Raw genomic sequence first — 18,298 nt, 5'->3', positions numbered from 1 at the left:
ACAACTAAGCTGTAGTGCCTCTTCACCTCACTGTGCAATACCTTTTGTGCAATACTTTTGTAAATAGTCAACAGTGCAATAGACCTCAATACTCGATACTTTGGGAGCCATAAACATCATTAGACCAGTGCACATATTGGTAAATGGACTGGTTCTTATATAGCGCTTTTCTACTCTTCTGAGCACTCAAAGCGCTTTACACAACTTGTGCATTCACCCATTCACACCCATTCGCACAAGCACATTGTTCTAGGTGCTTTCTAAGTAACATTCACACACATTCATACTCCGATGGATGCATCGGAGAGCAATTTGGGGTTAATATCTTGCCCAAGGATATTTGGCATGCAGACTGGGGGAAGCCAGGAATCGAACCACCAATCTTCCGATCAGCAGATGACCTGCTCTACCGCCTGAGCTACAGCCACCCCCTTATTGTCTCTATTGTGCTCTGTCTTGGTTGTTGAGTTGACTAATGTGGAAATAAAATTTATCCAGCAGTAAACCTGAGTTTGCGGTGAGGGAAGCATCTTGTACAGTACAGCACTTTCCAGCAGGAACTTCGATAGAATGTAAAATAAAACATTTTGTGTATTTTAAAATGACATTCAGTGTGTTTTTGTTGTTGCTGCACTAATCAACCACTTACTACTAACTGCAATGGTAGTTTATTGGATTGGAAAGTGTGGCGATGCTCGCCACCTGGTCTCCCTTCTTGCTTGTTGGTGTGGGCAGGTCTCATTTGTAGGTGCTGAAGAGCTGCTGTGGCTCATTTCCATCAGTGGCACTGGCAATACCTGGGCTCATTCTGTCAGTGAGGTAGTTGAAAAACCCCAGTTGGGTAAAGCGTTTGGGGGTTTTTGTTAACAGACATGCTTATCTATTTAGTTGGTGTTATTTTTTTCAGCTAAATTTTTTAGTGCAATTAGCACTTTCAGCATCAATCCATAGCAATGTGTTGTATTTTTCACATTGTCTGTGTGTAAAATACATATGTAAGCATAGATTACACAAAGGATCCTGCACGCCAAGCTGGATACAAATAGAAATCCCTGGAAACAATTCTTTCTGCGCTTAAGAGCAGCTTCCTATTGCAACGCTGGAGGATTTGTCACCATTACTGGATACGCTGCAGAAGCACAGCAAAGCAGTGACTGTGTGGAGTCGAAAACTATTACACCAACTACACTACACAGTCACCCACATTACCCCAATCACTGGCGTGTTTACACAACAGAGACGCTGAGTCTTTGTTACGGGCGCCAGCCACTGTGGCCTCGTTGTGTGGACACAGAGAGACCTTGCTGTGACTCGCGTCTTCCCTGCTGTGGATTTCTGGAAACCGCGCTTAAAGAAAGCACAAGACTTCTTTCGTAAAATGTGCCTTCCTGAACTTGTTGGGAAATACTTCTCGAAACAACGTGCTGCTCTAAATAGCCTGTAATGTTTCATGTTGTGGTTAAAGATTGATGACAGCTGTGTGGTGCGATGTAAATAGTTTGCATTTCATTTTTATGTGATTGCTGTGTACATGTGAATAGATCTATAATAAAGAAAAACAAACAAATATACTATTCTTTTTTGTTTTATTAAAACAACTTCACACAAAGTACAACTATTTACAATGTACAGTACATCCAAAAGAACAGCTTTAAGAATACTCAACAGGAGCAAGTGTCATTTGGCCCTGGTTTGACAACAACACTGGGGCACATATTAACAAAAACACAGCAAACCTTAACGATCTTATCAAGAAGTGTTGTGTCTTCAGCCTCACATGATAAGAGTAATCAGACTGTGTGTAACATTTTGAACTTGTTGCGCAAACTACCTATTACTCGCTCAACATGAATTCTCAGGTGGGCAATTGCTCTCGTTTGTTCAACGTCCCTTGCATCAAGTTGACAGTAGCCTTTTGTGAAAGCTGGAATCTTGACCTCCGCACACATCATTCCTACAGCATCTCTGATGTCAAAGCCTCTGTCAGCCAATACTACGTCCCCTGGTAACAGCTTTTGAAGAATGCCACATCTCTCTATGATGTGTTTATCTGATGCACGACTAGGGCTGGGCCATATTATACCATTCACGGTAATACCGGTATAATGTTAGGCAACGATAGGAAAATGAAATATCGCGATAGAATGGGAGTAAAACGCGCATGCGCAGTGCCTTTGTTTTCATACGCACATGGCCGATTGTTGAGTGAAACAGATGAACCAGAATTGGTTTGTAAAAATGGTGCAACTTCCGTGATGTGGAACTGGTTTGGTGTTTGTCTGTCAGATACACGACAAAGCACATTTTTTTGCAGAACATGAAAGCGGTCGTCGTTATTGTCGTATTTGTCGGACTAAGATGCTCTTAAATCTGGGAGTAATCTGGGTCCTAAACTCCGTATGCTTCAGGTCAAACAACACTGCAGCATCACTGAGAGTTAAAAACTGTCTAAATTCTTTCATCTTTAGTAAAACGATCAGCATTGCTGCTTTACCAGGTGTAACTATAAAGTTTAACTTCCATGAAAACAAAAAGTTATTACATTTAATGGAGTTAGAAGTTAGCAGGAAGCTAGCGGAAGTTAGCTCGCTAGTTTCGCTAGTTACCTAAGCATGATATAGCATGTTCTGACTGAGAGATTTCTGAACAAATTAAAACGTACAGCTCTGCTATCACTTCCAACATAAATGAAGACAGGAAACTAAACAGCAGTGACGTTTGTAGGGTTACTGAAGTTGGGCTAGCTGGTATATAATGATGTGCTACGTGATCGCTAGCGACACAGCTATGTTAGCATAACATAAACAGTGAAGCTGGAGGACGAACACTAACACTTTTCCACTTATAAAAGTTAACGTGAAGGTTCTTCATGGTTAGAGACAAATGCAATCGCATGGCAGGATGCTGTAAACGGACCAAACTTCAGTCAGGAGAACAACTGAGATAATCTATCCACAATACCAGGTTAGTCATTAATATACTGCAACAACATGGGAATAGAGCAGCTGCCAGAGAATTCAACATTAATGAATCAATGGTACAGAAGTGGAGGAAGCAAGAAGAATGAGTTTAATAAAGTTTGATTTATCTGACTGCTTTGTTTCGCTTAATGTGCCTTATAATCCCGTGCACCTTATGGTCCGAAAAATGCGTACTGCACACTGCAGTTTAATGTTGCAAAGCACCTCTTTTTAACTTCAGTGGATATTATACATGGTTATGCTCAGGATATGTCAGCCCATTTCTACTGGAAATGCCTTTTGGTTAAACTTTCAGCAAGGAATTTGCATTTGCACTGTTACATTTTTATAAAGCTTTAATGTACATAAAAACCAGCTTCTTGTTTAAGTGAAAATAAATGGAAGGTTGTCTTTTTGCGCTAGTAATGTTGTGGAGTTGTATTTTGTCTCGCATCAATTATATCGTCGGTTATATCGTTATCGCAAATTTTCAAATATATATCGTGATAAATATTTTTGGCCATATCGCCCTGCTCTATGCACGACCCCCCATCCCCTGGAAATGAAAGAAATAGCTCCATGGGGTGTAATCCCGATGAGGTATTTTATGGTCTGTGTACCCTTGTAATGAGAGTATGTTTGTGCGCGTGCCTTTAAATTAGATGGTCTTTCTGTTCGAATCTCAAAACAGTCAACAATGATTGCTACTCGTTTTCCAAAAGTTTCAGTAAACTGTGGAGGCATTGTCGCCTGCAGACAGTGCCTCTCAGGCCAGTGCACCAGTGCTCCTAAGTGGGCATACAAAACATCAATGGTATCGGTGAAGACAGAAGACAGTGTTTTGTGCGACACATGGAATAGATGACAAAGATGCTGGACTGGAAGATCAAGTCTCAGACGCATTAGTGTGAGTAAGAGCATTTGGAAACCTGTCAGTTTCTTCGGTATTGGCAGGAAATCTTTGACAGTGTTGAAGAGGGACATTAAGACAGCATAACAATATAGTCCAGTGTAATATCTTACTTTTTCGGTATCGTCCTTTAAGAAAGTTTCATTCAGCTCTGTCTTTTGCAACTGTGCTCGAAGCAGTCTGTTCTCCTCCAACAGCCGGTTTATTTCTGCTCTGCCCTGTTGACTGCACACACAGTCCTTCGTCTGCCCTTCAGCTTCCGTGACGCTGTCACTCCCATCACCACTGTCCACATTTGCAGCTGGTACGTCAACCTCCACTTGTCCAACACAACTGCTGTCCACTGCCTCCATGACATGGTTGTTGTTCTTCTGTCAGACCTTCATCGATCATCAAGCCTGTAAGATAAAAAATAGTGCATAGACTTAAGGTTAATGTACACCAATATTCCAATGACAGGTGTGTGATTCATCTTTAAGTTATGTGCGGATTAGTGTACCATAAGAGCAATTTAGTATGTTTTCAGAGGGGGGTGTTTACCTGCAATGGGTGCTCTTTTTCGCTTCCGTTGCATACGCCTTGCGTGCCGGTCCGAGTCTGACACAGGTTTGTCGTCGTGCCCCATGTGCAGTGTTGGTGCCCAGTCTGGATTTGTTACATCCATTTCATATGCTGGTTTGCCTGCAATAATGCCAAATCAAAAGCTACTCAGTCGACATGACGTGGTTCTGCAGCATCACACATTAGCATGTTTTATCTCATTATCTATGACCGCAGCGCATTGAAAAAAACCCCACTAAAAGCCTTTTGGTTTGGTCCTTTTACAGCATCCTGCCATGCGATTACATTTGTTCCTGACCACCGAGAACACTCACGTTAACTTTTATCGAGTGGAAAAAAAGTTAGCGTGTTTATATTGTGCTAACATAGCTGTGTTACTAGCGGTCACGTAGCACATCATTATATACCAGCTAGCCCAACTTCAGTAACCCTACAAATCAATCAATCAAGCTTTATTTATAAAGCACTTTTCATACAGAAAAAATGTAGCACAAAGTGCTTTACATAGTTAAAAGCAGCCCACCCCACCCTCCAACTCACTCCCCACACTCTCAATACACATATATCCCCCCACCCCCACCCACACACACACATACACACACGCGCACACTTAAAGAGTAAAAATTGGGCTGGGCTCGCATGAGCCAAGTGAGGAAACATTATAACAGAGAGCCGTCTGCACCGGGAGCCGGTCACAGACCGCAGCCTCCGGGCTGGGCACACAGCCGGAGGGAGGCCAAGGAGCCCCCCAACCAGGCTGAGAGGACCCCAGAGACCAGCAGCCACGGTCAATAACAGCCCCGGTGCAGAGAGCGCCCTCCGAGGAAACACTGGAGATATGACGCAATACGATATATACAGGGTAAAATGATAAAATAAATAAGAACAGGATACAATATAAATATAAATATAAATAGAGTAAGAAGATTAAAAAATGAATAAGAATAAAATCAAAAAATATTAGGTAAATCCTAAATTAATAATAGAATAACAGGATAGAATAAATAAGCATAAAAAATAAATAAACGCTAAGTAAAAGCTAAATTAAAAAGGTGGGTCTTGAGCCTGTTCTTAAAAACATGTACGTTCTCTGCGGCCCTGAGCTCCTCCGGCAGGCTGTTCCACAGACGAGGACCATACCACTGAAAAGCTGCCTCTCCGTGAGTATGTGTCCTGACTTTAGGGACAATCAAAAGGCCAGTACCAGAGGACCTCAGGGTCCGCGAGGGTTCGTATGGTAAAAGCAGATCTGAGAGATAAGAAGGCCCAAGACCATTAAGACATTTAAAAACCAATAAAAGAACTTTAAAATCGATCCTGAAACACACGGGGAGCCAATGCAGCGATTCTAAAACCGGTGTAATGTGGGCCCGCCCTCTGGTCTTCGTCAGCACACGAGCTGCCGAGTTTTGCAAGAGTTGTAAAGTTGAAATATTCTTCTTAGGAAGACCAGAGAGCAGGGCATTACAGTAATCAATGCGACTGGCAATAAAAGCATGCATCAGCATCTCCGTGTTGGCCCGAGAGAGAATAGGGCGGACTCTGGCTATATTTTTTAGATGATAAAATCCAATTTTGGTTACATGTTTAACATGTGGGATAAAACCAAGCTCAGAGTCAAAAATAACACCCAGGTTTTTCACTTGTAGCGAAGGACATAGTGAAAATGCCTCTAATTTAGACAAGAGTTTCTCTCTCTGAGCTTCAGGACCGACAATTAAAACTTCAGTTTTGTCCTGGTTAAGCTGTAAAAAGTTTTCTGCCATCCAAGATCTTATATCCAAGATACAGTTAAAAAGGGCATCCATTGGTCTGGTGTCATCAGGAGACACGGAGATGTACAGCTGCGTGTCATCAGCGTAACTGTGGAAGTTCACTCCATGCCTCCTGATGACACTGCCGAGAGGCAACATATACAAATTAAAAAGTACAGGGCCTAGAACCGACCCTTGAGGCACACCACATGTCATTTTATGGATCTTAGAGGAGCATGTATCCATACTCACCATAAAAGATCTGTCAGAGAGATAGGAAGTGAACCAGTTGTGTACAGCACCAGAGAGGCCCACCATGTGTTTTAGTCTGTTTAAAAGAATAGCGTGGTCTACTGTATCAAAGGCTGCGCTTAGATCCAGCAGCACCAGGACTGAGAGCTTTTGGGCGTCCCAGTTACATCTAAGATCATTTAAAACCTTTAGGAGAGCCGTCTCTGTGCTGTGGTTCACCCTAAATCCAGACTGGAATATCTCCAGGATCTGTCTATCATTGAGAAAATCAGTAATCTGAGTAAAAACAAGTTTTTCTAAGACTTTACTTAAAAATGGTAAGTTGGATACAGGTCTGTAGTTATTAAAATCATTACAATCCAAATTGCTCTTCTTCAGAAGGGGCCTCACCACCGCCGTTTTAAAGGCAGCAGGGAAGACACCCAACTGAAGAGAGCAATTCATCATGTATAAAAGCTCAGCCTCAAAAAATCCATAAAGTGTTTTAAAGAGTGAAGAGGGGATTGGATCTAAAAGACATGTGGTGGGTCTCACTGTGGAGAAAACCTTCTGAAAGTTCTCAGCATTAACCAGGACAAAGCTGTCCAGTGTCTCCTCAGGTACAATCGAGCCCTCAGATGTGTTTACAATCATATCGCGATTAGATAAAATATCAGATCTGATGGCGCTGATCTTTCCCCTGAAGTGGTCTGCAAACTGCTCACAGAGCGAGTCTGTGGGGGTTCTTTGGGAGCTGTTAAAATCAGGGTTAAATAAATGATCTATGGTGGAAAAGAGGACCTTGGGATTATTTTTGTTAATACTGATTATTTTGGCGAAGTATGAATTTCTTGACTTCCTTAATGTATTATTGTACATTTTAAATTGCTCGGAAAATATTTGATGGTTGATATTATTTTTATTTTTCCTCCATCTCCTTTCTGCTGCCCTGCAATTTCTTTTGAGTTTTTTGACTTCTTCGTTTCTCCAGGGTGATGCATGTTTTACGTTAATCTTTTTGGTGGTGAGTGGAGCAACGGAGTCAAGGCTTTTCTTCAGTTTGCTGTTAAAATAACTAAAAATCAAATCGCAGGGTGCAGGTAAAATCACAGGGGGGCATTTGACTAAAACCCTGGTAAAATTTGCAGCCACTGTCACTGCTGTTTAGTTTTCTGTCTTCATTTATGTTGGAAGTGATAAGAAAGCTGTACGTTTTAATTTGTTTCCAAAACCCCGCAGTCAGGACATGCTATATTGTATTTAGATAGAAGCTAGCGAGCTAACTTGCTGCTAACTTCTAACTCATATGTCATAAATTCCATTGTCATGGATGCCTGGATGTTTAACTCAGTTGTTACACCTGGTAGAGCAGAACGCTGATAATTTTATTAAAGATGAAAGACTTAAGACAGTGTTTTAACTCTCAGTAATGCCACAGTGATCATTTGATATATGGACCTGCAGCAGAGTTTAGGCCCAGACACGGCTAGTGACGTCAGACTCAACAATCGGATAGTGATATGAATTACTTTAGAACTCACCGGAGAGAAAATGCCGCGAGCAAACCAACAAAAAGCTGGGGATTGCACGGAACTCGATATCCGCTCGTCTCACCGCTGCAATCCATGCCTGGCGTCTTTGTTTGGTGATATCGGATACATGGGATCCCTCACGTTGCCGCCAGGATGGAAAACGATTAAAAGATTAATCCAGTTTCTTGCCTTCACGATCGTGAGATCTAACATTGCAACCGACTACACACGTACCACCATAGCTGAAGCTGTATCCTTTGTCTGGCCTACTGTGATGGCGGCAGGGGGCGCATTCTAAAATGTCATGTGACAATCTGATTCATGAAGAGTGATGATGTCACAAGGACATGTGATGATGTCACAAGGACATGTGATGATGTCACAAGCACATGCCTTTGAGCCTTTTCTATAAATAGGGGTCAGGAGCAGCAAGTTTTAGTCAGTTTGTTCGCAGCCTTCAAACGTTCGACCAGAGCTATATTTGAAAGTATTTGTAAACCTCTTCAGAGTCACTGTGCACAGGATTAAAAATGTATCCACGAAAATGCCAACAAAGAATAAACAATCTTGCTGCCTCTCCTTCGAGGTCTGGCCGGCCACTCACTTCAAGAGGGAAGCCTGATATGACACGATCCATTGGTGCCTCATCAGTCCAAAGGACATTACAGGAAAACTCCGACCTACATGCAAAAATTAAACAAATTGAAGAAGAGAAGCTTCAACTGGAGGAGAAGTGCAGACAATTGGAAACACGAAATCAAGAGCTGGAAAAACAACAGCAACGCCAGCCTTACACAAAAATTATTAGTGAGGCCTGGGAAGGAAAGTTTGGTGAAGCACGACAGAAGATTTTGTTCCTGATGAAGGAAAACAAGACAAAGAGTGCTGAATTAAAAGAAACGTCTGCCCAGCTTCAACGCGCGAATGCTACTATTGGGGAGATGCAAAGGGATCTCCAAAACATGGAGCAAAAGAATCAGGCGCTCCAAGGAACGCTTGATGAAGCTATGGAACAAACTGCACAAATCCTCGGACAGAAAAAGGAAGGGGTCACACAAATGCAGGACCAACTCAAAGGCATAAAGAAAAAATACGAAGTGCTGAAAGTCAGGCTGGATGAAACAGAGTGCAAAAAAAAAGAGCTTCTTCAAGAGAAAGAGCAACAGGAAGAAGAAAAAAAACGTATTCTCCAGGACTCAGACAACTTGAAGTGTGAAAACGCTGAAATGCTTGCACAAAAGCAGCAACAAGAGAAAATAAATGAAGACCTGCAGCGTAAGCTTCAAGAAATCACAAGAAGAAATGAGCAGTTAGAAAAGATGCACAAGGAAAAACAACAGCAAAATACAGACAAGTGCAATCTATTAAAAGAAATGGAGCAAAGATGCCAGAAACTTGAGAAGGAAGTTGAAGAAACAACCGATCAGTTGAGAACCCTCATCCTAGAGAAAAAAGTGGTCGTGGAAAAGCTCATGGAAAAGAAGAAAAAACGTTTCCGCTTCTTCTGGAGGAGGGACACTCCTGCTTTTTCTACTTTTTCTATTTTTTCTACTGCTGACGTCACCTCGTCTCCCTCCACCTCTGTTCCATCTTAATTTTCACCTCTCCTCTCCCCTTCTCTCCTAACACTTCTTCCCTCTCTCCTTCATCTTTTTTCACCCCAACCAGTCCCGGCAGTTGACTGCCCCTCGTGAGCCTGGTTCTGCCGGAAGTTTCTGCCCGTTTAAAGGCAGTTTTTCTTCCCCACTGTCGCCTAGTGCTTGCTCAGAGGGGATTGTTGGGGTTTTCTCTTTTCTTTTTTTTTCCCTTCTTATTACCATTTTCCTTTATTTACCGATTTGTTTTGTTTACTTTTCTTTTATGTTGTTTCTTTATTTACTTGTTTAACTTTTTTTCAACTTATGTAATAAACTAATAAACCAATTGAATTTATCCTCTGCGTATTTTACATCTAATCTTTAAAGAATATTTCCAAAACATTTTCAAACATCACGATCTGTCTTTTGTTTGCTTGTTAAAACCCCGTAAATGGTGGAGTAAAAACCCTGTGATATGGTTTAAAACATCAAAATAGACTAAACAACTAGTCTAAAACTAAGAGACACAGGATAAAGTTGGTGTGAAGGTTTCAGTCTGTGAATGAATCTAAGCACCATCACCTTAACTTTAAATTCATCTCTGTTACCCTCTTTGTGACTGAACTCTGACCGTGAGCACCACAGCCACTGCGCACCAGTCACACGCACTTTAAATCCATCACAGTAAACCAGTTAGTTTACCTCAGTTTGTTTTGCAGCACATTTCACAACATGCAAAAGCATAATGTGCCATGTATAGACTCAAAATCTAATTTAAAAACATGAGGACTGACCTGTAAGCTTTACATTTACAGTTTATCACATACCACTGAGCAGTTCTTACCTGTAATTCTAAGCCCTCTTCTTCCTTTTCTGGTTTAAAACATCAAATTAGACTAAACAACTAGTCTAAAACCAAGAGACACTTAAATATTAAGTTAAACCTCTGGGGTTGCCGGACGCGCCGGCGCGTCAAAATCACATGACCAATTTAAGACGACACAGCTACAAGATGCAGCGATTCAGAGGCTGTATCCCAATTCAGGGTCTGCAGCCTTAAAGGCCGCATTTTAAGGCCGATTACGTCACCATGCCAGTCTCCTATTGCCAGAGGCTGAAGTGTGTGTGCAGTCACCAGGTGATAATCTGATATCGTCTACTTCCCCACTGATGTTAAGTAATATGAAAAAAAAAATGAATCCCACCTTAGGCCGAATGTGTGACTCTCTTCGTAGTGGAAGAGAGAATGAATCTTCCCATCCGAATTCACGGCAATCAGTCTGTCAATCAAATCCTGTGGAGTAAAATGAGAGGCTTTGAACAAGAATGCACCGGATAGGGTGCAAAACGAAAACTGTGTGGAAATTTACAATGGGTAAGGTGGAGAACGTATATCAGTCTCAGTGTGAGAGGGTTTATTTGAATGCGTTTGAAGTAAAACAAATGGGTGGGTGGTGTTTGGAGGCCAAATAAAAAGTGCAAACATGCCCTCAGATGGATGACAAAAAAAAACTGCAGTGTGTGGAAAAGAAGAAGAAGAAAAACACTTACAGGTATGGAGGTTGGCATCTCCCTCAGGGTGTATTCGCTTTTGTTGGCCAAAGACTGTCGGCCCAGCAGTTGCCACACCGACTGGGAAGAGGAGAGGAGGTTGACCAAGTACAGGAAGGACTGAAGAGGAAAGTAAATACAGCAGCTGTTAGAGAGAAAAAATGTATTTGCTTTTAAAGACCATTGTGAATGCATTTGTGCACGTCATGGATTGATCAAATCCTAACACATAATAATAATATAACACTATTCAACTACAAACACTACCGATAATATGACAAATAATATCTGTAGTATTCAAAGCAAAACAAAATGTAAAAAAAGAATTTATGATTGCAAAGGTAAAACATGGTTTACCACACTCTCAAAACTGAATAAGACATATATTCTGAGCAGAGTGGTTGAGCAGAAACCTATTGCAGCCTGAAGAATATTAAACTACAGGAAAGCTCCCTGCATTTTTCACTGGGTCTGGTAGAACAGGGAAAACATATCATCAAAAGCATCAAAGGAAAAAAAGAGAGACACTTGCACAAACGAGCTACAACTTAGATTATATTAAACAGCTTCAAAGAAACGTAAAGAAAAAAACAAGATACGATGGATTTTTTTTTCTAAAATAGAAATATCTATACTTTCATGTGTCTTCTGATGTTTCTGTGCATGTGTGAACTTATCTTCATATGTACTACCAAACCTCCTACTGTACTTAGCACAGATTAAAGCAAAGACTCGAGTTAATTCACCAAAGTGCTGGTGTGTGTATATTTAGTTTTCCTTTGACCTCAGCATATATGTATAACCCACTGATAAGGCAGACTTTAAAGTCGCCTGTGGCAGGACACAGTTTACACATCACTGGCTGTCCGTATTCACTTGGCTAGTCTCTCTGAGAGAGATGACTTGGCTGCTGTCAGAGGCCAAGCATCAGACACACACAGACAGGCTCACGCTGGAGCTTGTTGAAGCTTTCCTGAGAGAAATTCTGCCAAAAACATAACTAAAAATGCAGTCTTATGAAAGTAAGGCTTATTTGCCCAGACACCCATAAACCAATCAGCAAAAAGCCTTTCTTGTTAACAAAATCACTATTGCCAGTTTCTTAAATATGAATATTCACAAGTGAATTTTCTACATGGCTGCTGGTATCACAGCAACACATGGACCACTATTCTGAGTCCTGGGTTAATAATAATTGGAATCAATTTAATTTTAATCAATTTAAACACCTTTGTAACCAGTGAGCTAAAAACATGATGGAAAAGCAAAACTTCTAAGAGATCTGTGTCTGTACTATTATGTAGATATCTAAAAATTGGGGCATTGTGGGCTCCAGGAAGTTTCTCCTTCTCCCTCTCTCTCACACACACACGCACGCACATACATACAATACCTTAATGCAACTCCTATCTGTGGGGTCAATGGGAGTTGGTTTGGGACGGACCACTCTGATGTCGTCACTGCTGCACTCAAGAACAGACCATAGCTCTAGTACCAGGGCCCGAATAAAGCCTGAGACAGAACACGGAGAAATTTGTTGTACCAAACATTTATTTGAAATAGCAGCAACTAAAATTATTAACAGTGCTTTAATAAATAAACGACTGACTTTGTTATTGTGTCCAATCTTTTAAAGAAATCTGTCTTTGCATTGCTGGCACCGTTTTGATTGGAGGATTTGAATCTCAGGAAGGAAGGAATTTATAATGCCACTCCCTTTGATCCCATTTAATCTCTTCCCTGTTGCACTTTGGCCTGTCAGTAACTACATTTGAATTTTGCAGCTCAAGCTTGCACATAAAGGCTGGATAAAAACGTTAATGCAATCAAAATGTACGCAGCCCTCGCTGGAAAACTGGGGATACAGTACAGTACATAAATGATGAAGCAAAGACAAAACATTAGTGTCATGGAAGAAGAAATAGTCAGTGCATCACGGGAAGCTCCCAGCAATAAAACCTGCATTTGTATTGACACATAAACCTTAATTTGTGAGCAATTTTCAGTGTATTTCAGTTAAATTAATGAGACAAATATAACAAAAGGGATTTTATACTTAGAAGAAGAATATGAAATTGAAATATTAAACTAAGAAAACTATAAATACTGCAGTTCTAGAGTTACAGATATACAATTAAGCTTTGCATATCAGTGCTGTATAACCCAGGGAATGTACTTTTTTTTTTTTTATAATTGAATAGTAATGGAAATCATGAACTGTTTTTCAGAGGTCATAGATCAAATGAGCAGTAGAGTTTTTCTCACAGAATGGTTCTTTCACATAGAAAGCAGTGTGTGCTGCAGGTTTAGCAAATGGCCCATCATTTGTATCTCCAGTGTCTGTTGAAGTGTACAGTATCTGTGTGTGTGCATGACCGTCGGTGCTCTCTGCTCACTCGGGTTCAGAGGTACAGGGAGGAGGCTCAGCAGGAGTAGAGGCAGCTGCTTCATCACAAACATGCCAGGTGCAGGCGGTAAAGGCCCTTTCTGTTTCCTCTCAACCCTCCTGCCAAAGCCATAGAACTCTGCCGAGGTGAACCAGACAACACAATATAGACATTTTTCCCTGTTCCTACATGGAAACACAAGATCAAACGGGCATTTTTTTTTGGCATAAATATGTATATCATATCGGACTCAGTTTGTTCCTGTTATTGTTTTTGCACTGTACTTGTCATCCATTCCAGTGAAACGATGCAGAAGGTTGTAGGTTGTGCAATAGTGCCATCTAGAGGTGAAGTAACATCACACTGCCCGTGCTCTTGTCTCGTCACGGTGTTTGCGTGTTTCTCCCTCTCTGCACACTCATGGGAATGTGCTGTCAGGCAGGACTCAGCGTTATATTCACAATATGTGGAAAATATATTGATATTGAATGTTCAAATATGAGGATATGTATAATGTATAGGTTGACTTTGCTCTACCTACACTTCTGGCAGAGCAGCAGTTGCAATGCGAACACATAATTAAACGGTGTATTTATAGGAACAGATTTCTTGCCTATGGCAGACAAAGTGATTTTAAACGTGTAAAAGGTTTCATTCACAGATGATTTATTACTATCACACCCTGGAGACTTTATAAAGAGCACTGCTGCAAAAGCAGCCTAAACAAACTTGTACAGTAGGTCACGCTGGTTTAGTTTTTCATCAAAATGCTTTTTTTCTTTTACTATTATTTTTGAAAACGTTACAGCACTGGTGGACATTTCCTACCAAATAAGAACTAGACACTACTGTTATGTAGTGGTTAATTGGAAAACTGTTTTATCACGAATTTCTTATTTAGAAATAATTAAAATTTTATTTGATGTTTTTTTTTTTTTTGGATGGATACTGTTATTGCAGTGATGCTGTAATTAAACTGTCTTCACCCCAGTAGAATAATTGCATGACTCCATCACTGAAGTGGAGGGTTTGCTTTGGAGGGGAAACGCACAGTGTCTCTTTAGTAGCATGGTGGTTGGATCCCACATTTGTTTCTTATGTAACATTGTAAATAGCTGCTAAGACAGCATATCTATTGGACAAGCACATATTATACATACTTTGCACGTGCAGTATTTAATAGAAAGCAGTGTGTGCTGCAGGTTTAGCAAATGGCCCATCATTTGTAAGCTCTGTCTGGACTATATCACTTTTTGAGGTCATCCTTCTTTCTGTCAGTCTGCCTTTTTATCGATGGCACAAACATATGTCACATCATGGAACACATGAGTGCTCCACAGCCAGCGCTGCTCAACACAGCAGGGAACTGTTCTTGCGTGGGTAAAGTCATAGGAGAGAATAGGTTTCAGAACGCAGCGGTGCTGTTATAAGCGAAGGGCTGATAAGTAATCAGACTTCTTTTCCCATAACCAGTTGAGTCGCCCCTTCTAGCCAATAGAAAGAATGCAGGATTAAAATATTTGTTCACTAGCTTCATTTTTTGACCTCTTTTGACAAGAGTACGGTATTTCCTGGAGCCTTTTGCATATGGATAAACCTAGTATCAGTATACAACTGATATGTGAATCCATTTATCAAAAAAGAACGCCTCTTCTTACTCTTTCTTACCCAAACAAAAACGGTTTGACAAATACATTTCTCCCTAAGCTGCCTTAAGTCTCCTTTATACCGACAACACAAAAACAACAACAACAACTTATAATATAAGCCTTAAGCATCACAGCTGACAAGTGTTTGTTGTGTCCAAATAACTGCAATAGTACCTGAACTGTGCAGAGCCACAACTCCCGGAGCAGTTGCTGCCACCTGTGTCACCATCACCCCGTAGCCAAACTTCTCGCAGCTGCTCACCTACAGAAAACACACAGAAATCTCATACCCCTAGAAATATTTCAGCCTTTCACTATCACAGTTTTTGGTTATCAGGTAAAAAATGAATGAGAGTTTGGAAAAAGGATGGAAAAGGTTTAGGTCAAATGTAGTACTAATGTATCATAAAGGGAGATGTGTAAGTAAATCTGGGATTCTGGAAAGGCACAACATAATGTAGTTAAACATGCTGTGGAGAATTTAAATTGTAAATTGATATTGGAGTGTGCAGGCCCTTCATTAATTACAACACAATGCCACAACTAAAAATAGACAAAATATAATTACATTCCATAATTAAAGTGTAATGCCAAACTAGAGAAGCAATTACAATGGTGCGTAAACAATGGCAGTAAATTAAGCCCACGGGGGATCAGCTAAGGTTTGCAGCAAGCCTGAGTGTTTGTGTGTTTACAATTTGAATCTTAGACTCAGACCCTGTGACAAGGTCTGTGAAAACCACGTTTTTATGCCTGAAATACTACAGTACTACACTCCCACCAGATGAGCTCATGCAGCCTGTCACGAACCGGGACATACAACCATGACAAAACAGGAGATGCACACACAATTTATTGTGTTATTAATTTAGATCAACTGTGCTAATATAGTATACCAAAATGAAAACAATAACTCAAATTTCAGATATTTGAGGTTGTGCTGAAAATAATGGTGCCAAATAAGGCAAGAAAAACATATTTTAAAGGTGAAATATAGAGGTAAAATCAAAAATAGTCAAGAACGGCCAATTATACCCTGGACCACAGAGGGTTAAATTTGAAAACGGTTTAAAAAAAAACATCCCCATTCTAAAATGTCATGTGACAATCTGATTCATGAAGAGTGATGATGTCACAAGGACATGTGATGATGTCACAAGGACATGTGATGATGTCACAAGCACATGCCTTTGAGCCTTTGAAGTTTTTCTATAAATAGGGGTCAGGAGCAGCAAGTTTTAGTCAGTTTGTTCGCAGCCTTCAAACGTTCGACCAGAGCTATATTTGAAAGTATTTGTAAACCTCTGTAACATCACGCTCCAAAGCCCTGTGACGTTTCTGTGTTCTGTGACGTTGTCCCAAAGAAAGACCTTTAAATGCGATAAATAGCCTAAACGTTTTCGTTTATGACTAGTTTACCGTGTTATGACTGTGAACAGGGGGGAAGTCGCGCAAGAGAAATGTCGACCAAAACAATTGCAAGTAAGCCAAAGTCAGTTCCTAAAAGTCAACCCGCAGGTGTTTCCACCACCATCAGACCCTCCACTTCTGTAAGACCTCCATTAAGAATAACTGATGCAAAGAAAACCGCTCGGGTGGGAAAAACTCAGAATGGAAGACCGGCAGCTGTGAAACAGCCCCCGAAGAGGGATATGAAAAAGAATGTGGACAGTAAACTGGTCAGCTTAATTACAAATGAAATTGTATACAGTGGAGCGACTGTGTCATTTGATGACATCGCAGGGCAGGATCTGGCAAAGCAAGCACTTCAAGAAATTGTCATCCTTCCTGCCTTAAGACCTGATCTCTTTACTGGTCTGAGAGCTCCTGCACGTGGCTTGCTTTTATTTGGCCCACCAGGAAATGGGAAGACCATGCTCGCCAAAGCAGTTGCTGCAGAGTCTAATGCAACATTCTTCAACATCAGTGCTGCTAGTTTGACCTCCAAATATGTGGGAGAAGGCGAGAAGCTCGTACGAGCACTCTTTGCAGTTGCAAGAGAGAGACAGCCCTCAGTAATCTTCATCGATGAAGTGGACGGCTTGCTCTGTCAAAGGAGGGAGGGGGAGCACGACGCCTCTCGCCGTTTAAAAACTGAGTTCCTCATTGAGTTTGACGGGTTGCAGTCAGGAAAGGATGACAGAGTACTTGTAATGGGAGCAACGAACAGGCCCCAGGAGCTCGATGAAGCAATATTAAGGCGCTTTGCAAAAAGAGTATATGTGACCTTACCCGATGAGAAGACAAGATTTACGCTGCTGAAAAATCTTTTGGGAACGCACGGGAGTCCACTGAGCCAAGACGAACTGTCCTGTCTTGCAAAAGTGACTGAAGGATATTCAGGGAGCGATTTGACAGCATTAGCCAAAGATGCTGCACTTGGCCCAATAAGAGAGTTGGCACCAGAACAAGTCCGTGTTATAGCTGCTGCTGAGGTGCGCAACATTAAGATGAAAGACTTTGAGGATTCTCTGAAGCAAATCAAACCAACTGTTAGTCCAGCAACTCTTAACATGTACACCAAATAGAACAAAGATTTTGGTGGTCCTTCTTCAATAAATCCAAATCCAGTCAGGCTGGATGAAACAGAGTGCAAAAATAAAGAGCTTCTTCAAGAGAAAGAGCAACAGGAAAAAGAAAAAAAACGTATTCTCCAGGACTTGGAGAGAAGAAATCTACAACTGAACAAATTAATACAATGAAGGACAGAACACCTGAACTGGAAGGAGAAGTATTGGAAAAACGACGTTCAAAGATGCAGCGTAGGATCAATGAAATGGCGAAAAAACACTCAGAGGTCATTAATGAGATGTTGTTGAACTCAGACAACTTGAAGTGTGAAAACGCTGAAATGCTTGCACAAAAGCAGCAACAAGAGAAAATAAATGAAGACCTGCAGCGTAAGCTTCAAGAAATCACAAGAAGAAATGAGCAGTTAGAAAAGATGCACAAGGAAAAACAACAGCAAAATACAGACAAGTGCAATCTATTAAAAGAAATGGAGCAAAGATGCCAGAAACTTGAGAAGGAAGTTGAAGAAACAACCGATCAGTTGAGAACCCTCATCCTAGAGAAAAAAGTGGTCGTGGAAAAGCTCATGGAAAAGAAGAAAAAACGTTTCCGCTTCTTCTGGAGGAGGGACACTCCTGCTTTTTCTACTCTTTCTATTTTTTCTACTGCTGACGT

The 18,298-nt window shown here is 41.0% G+C and overlaps 1 protein-coding gene and 1 pseudogene across 3 annotated transcripts; one reads left to right on the top strand and one right to left on the bottom strand.

Annotated features, from left to right (window-relative positions):
• Window positions 1-1,569: 1,569 nt before the first annotated feature.
• LOC145420132 (uncharacterized) lies at window positions 1,570-11,347 on the bottom strand. 2 transcript variants are annotated; one of them, XM_080288920.1, is made up of 3 exons: window positions 10,731-11,347; window positions 4,411-4,551; window positions 1,570-4,268 (listed from the first exon to the last, which is right to left on the bottom strand). In XM_080288920.1, exon 3 carries the CDS (start codon window positions 4,221-4,223, stop codon window positions 3,438-3,440), a length of 786 nt encoding a protein of 261 aa, XP_080145046.1. In that variant the 5' UTR covers window positions 4,224-4,268; window positions 4,411-4,551; window positions 10,731-11,347; the 3' UTR covers window positions 1,570-3,437. The 2 variants fall into 2 exon arrangements, with proteins under 2 accessions (XP_080145046.1, XP_080145045.1); XM_080288919.1 differs by lacking the exon at window positions 10,731-11,347 and adding an exon at window positions 7,958-8,687.
• A 1,117-nt stretch (window positions 11,348-12,464) lies between these two features.
• LOC145420127 (spastin pseudogene) lies at window positions 12,465-17,640 on the top strand (annotated as a pseudogene). Its single transcript, XR_013901425.1, has one exon. The product of XR_013901425.1 is annotated as a spastin pseudogene (transcript).
• Window positions 17,641-18,298: the final 658 nt, after the last annotated feature.

The sequence above is a fragment of the Astatotilapia calliptera genome, chromosome 14, assembly GCF_964374335.1.
Source record: "Astatotilapia calliptera chromosome 14, fAstCal68.1, whole genome shotgun sequence".
NCBI lineage: Eukaryota > Metazoa > Chordata > Actinopteri > Cichliformes > Cichlidae > Astatotilapia > Astatotilapia calliptera.
Note: the sequence above shows the minus strand (reverse complement) of the source record. Positions and strands in the feature narration are given on the sequence as shown.

Excerpts from the sequence above, each read along its gene's own strand:
- LOC145420132 (XM_080288920.1), bottom strand. The coding sequence starts at position 4,223 with ATGGAGGCAGTGGACAGCAGTTGTGTTGGACAAGTGGAGGTTGACGTA.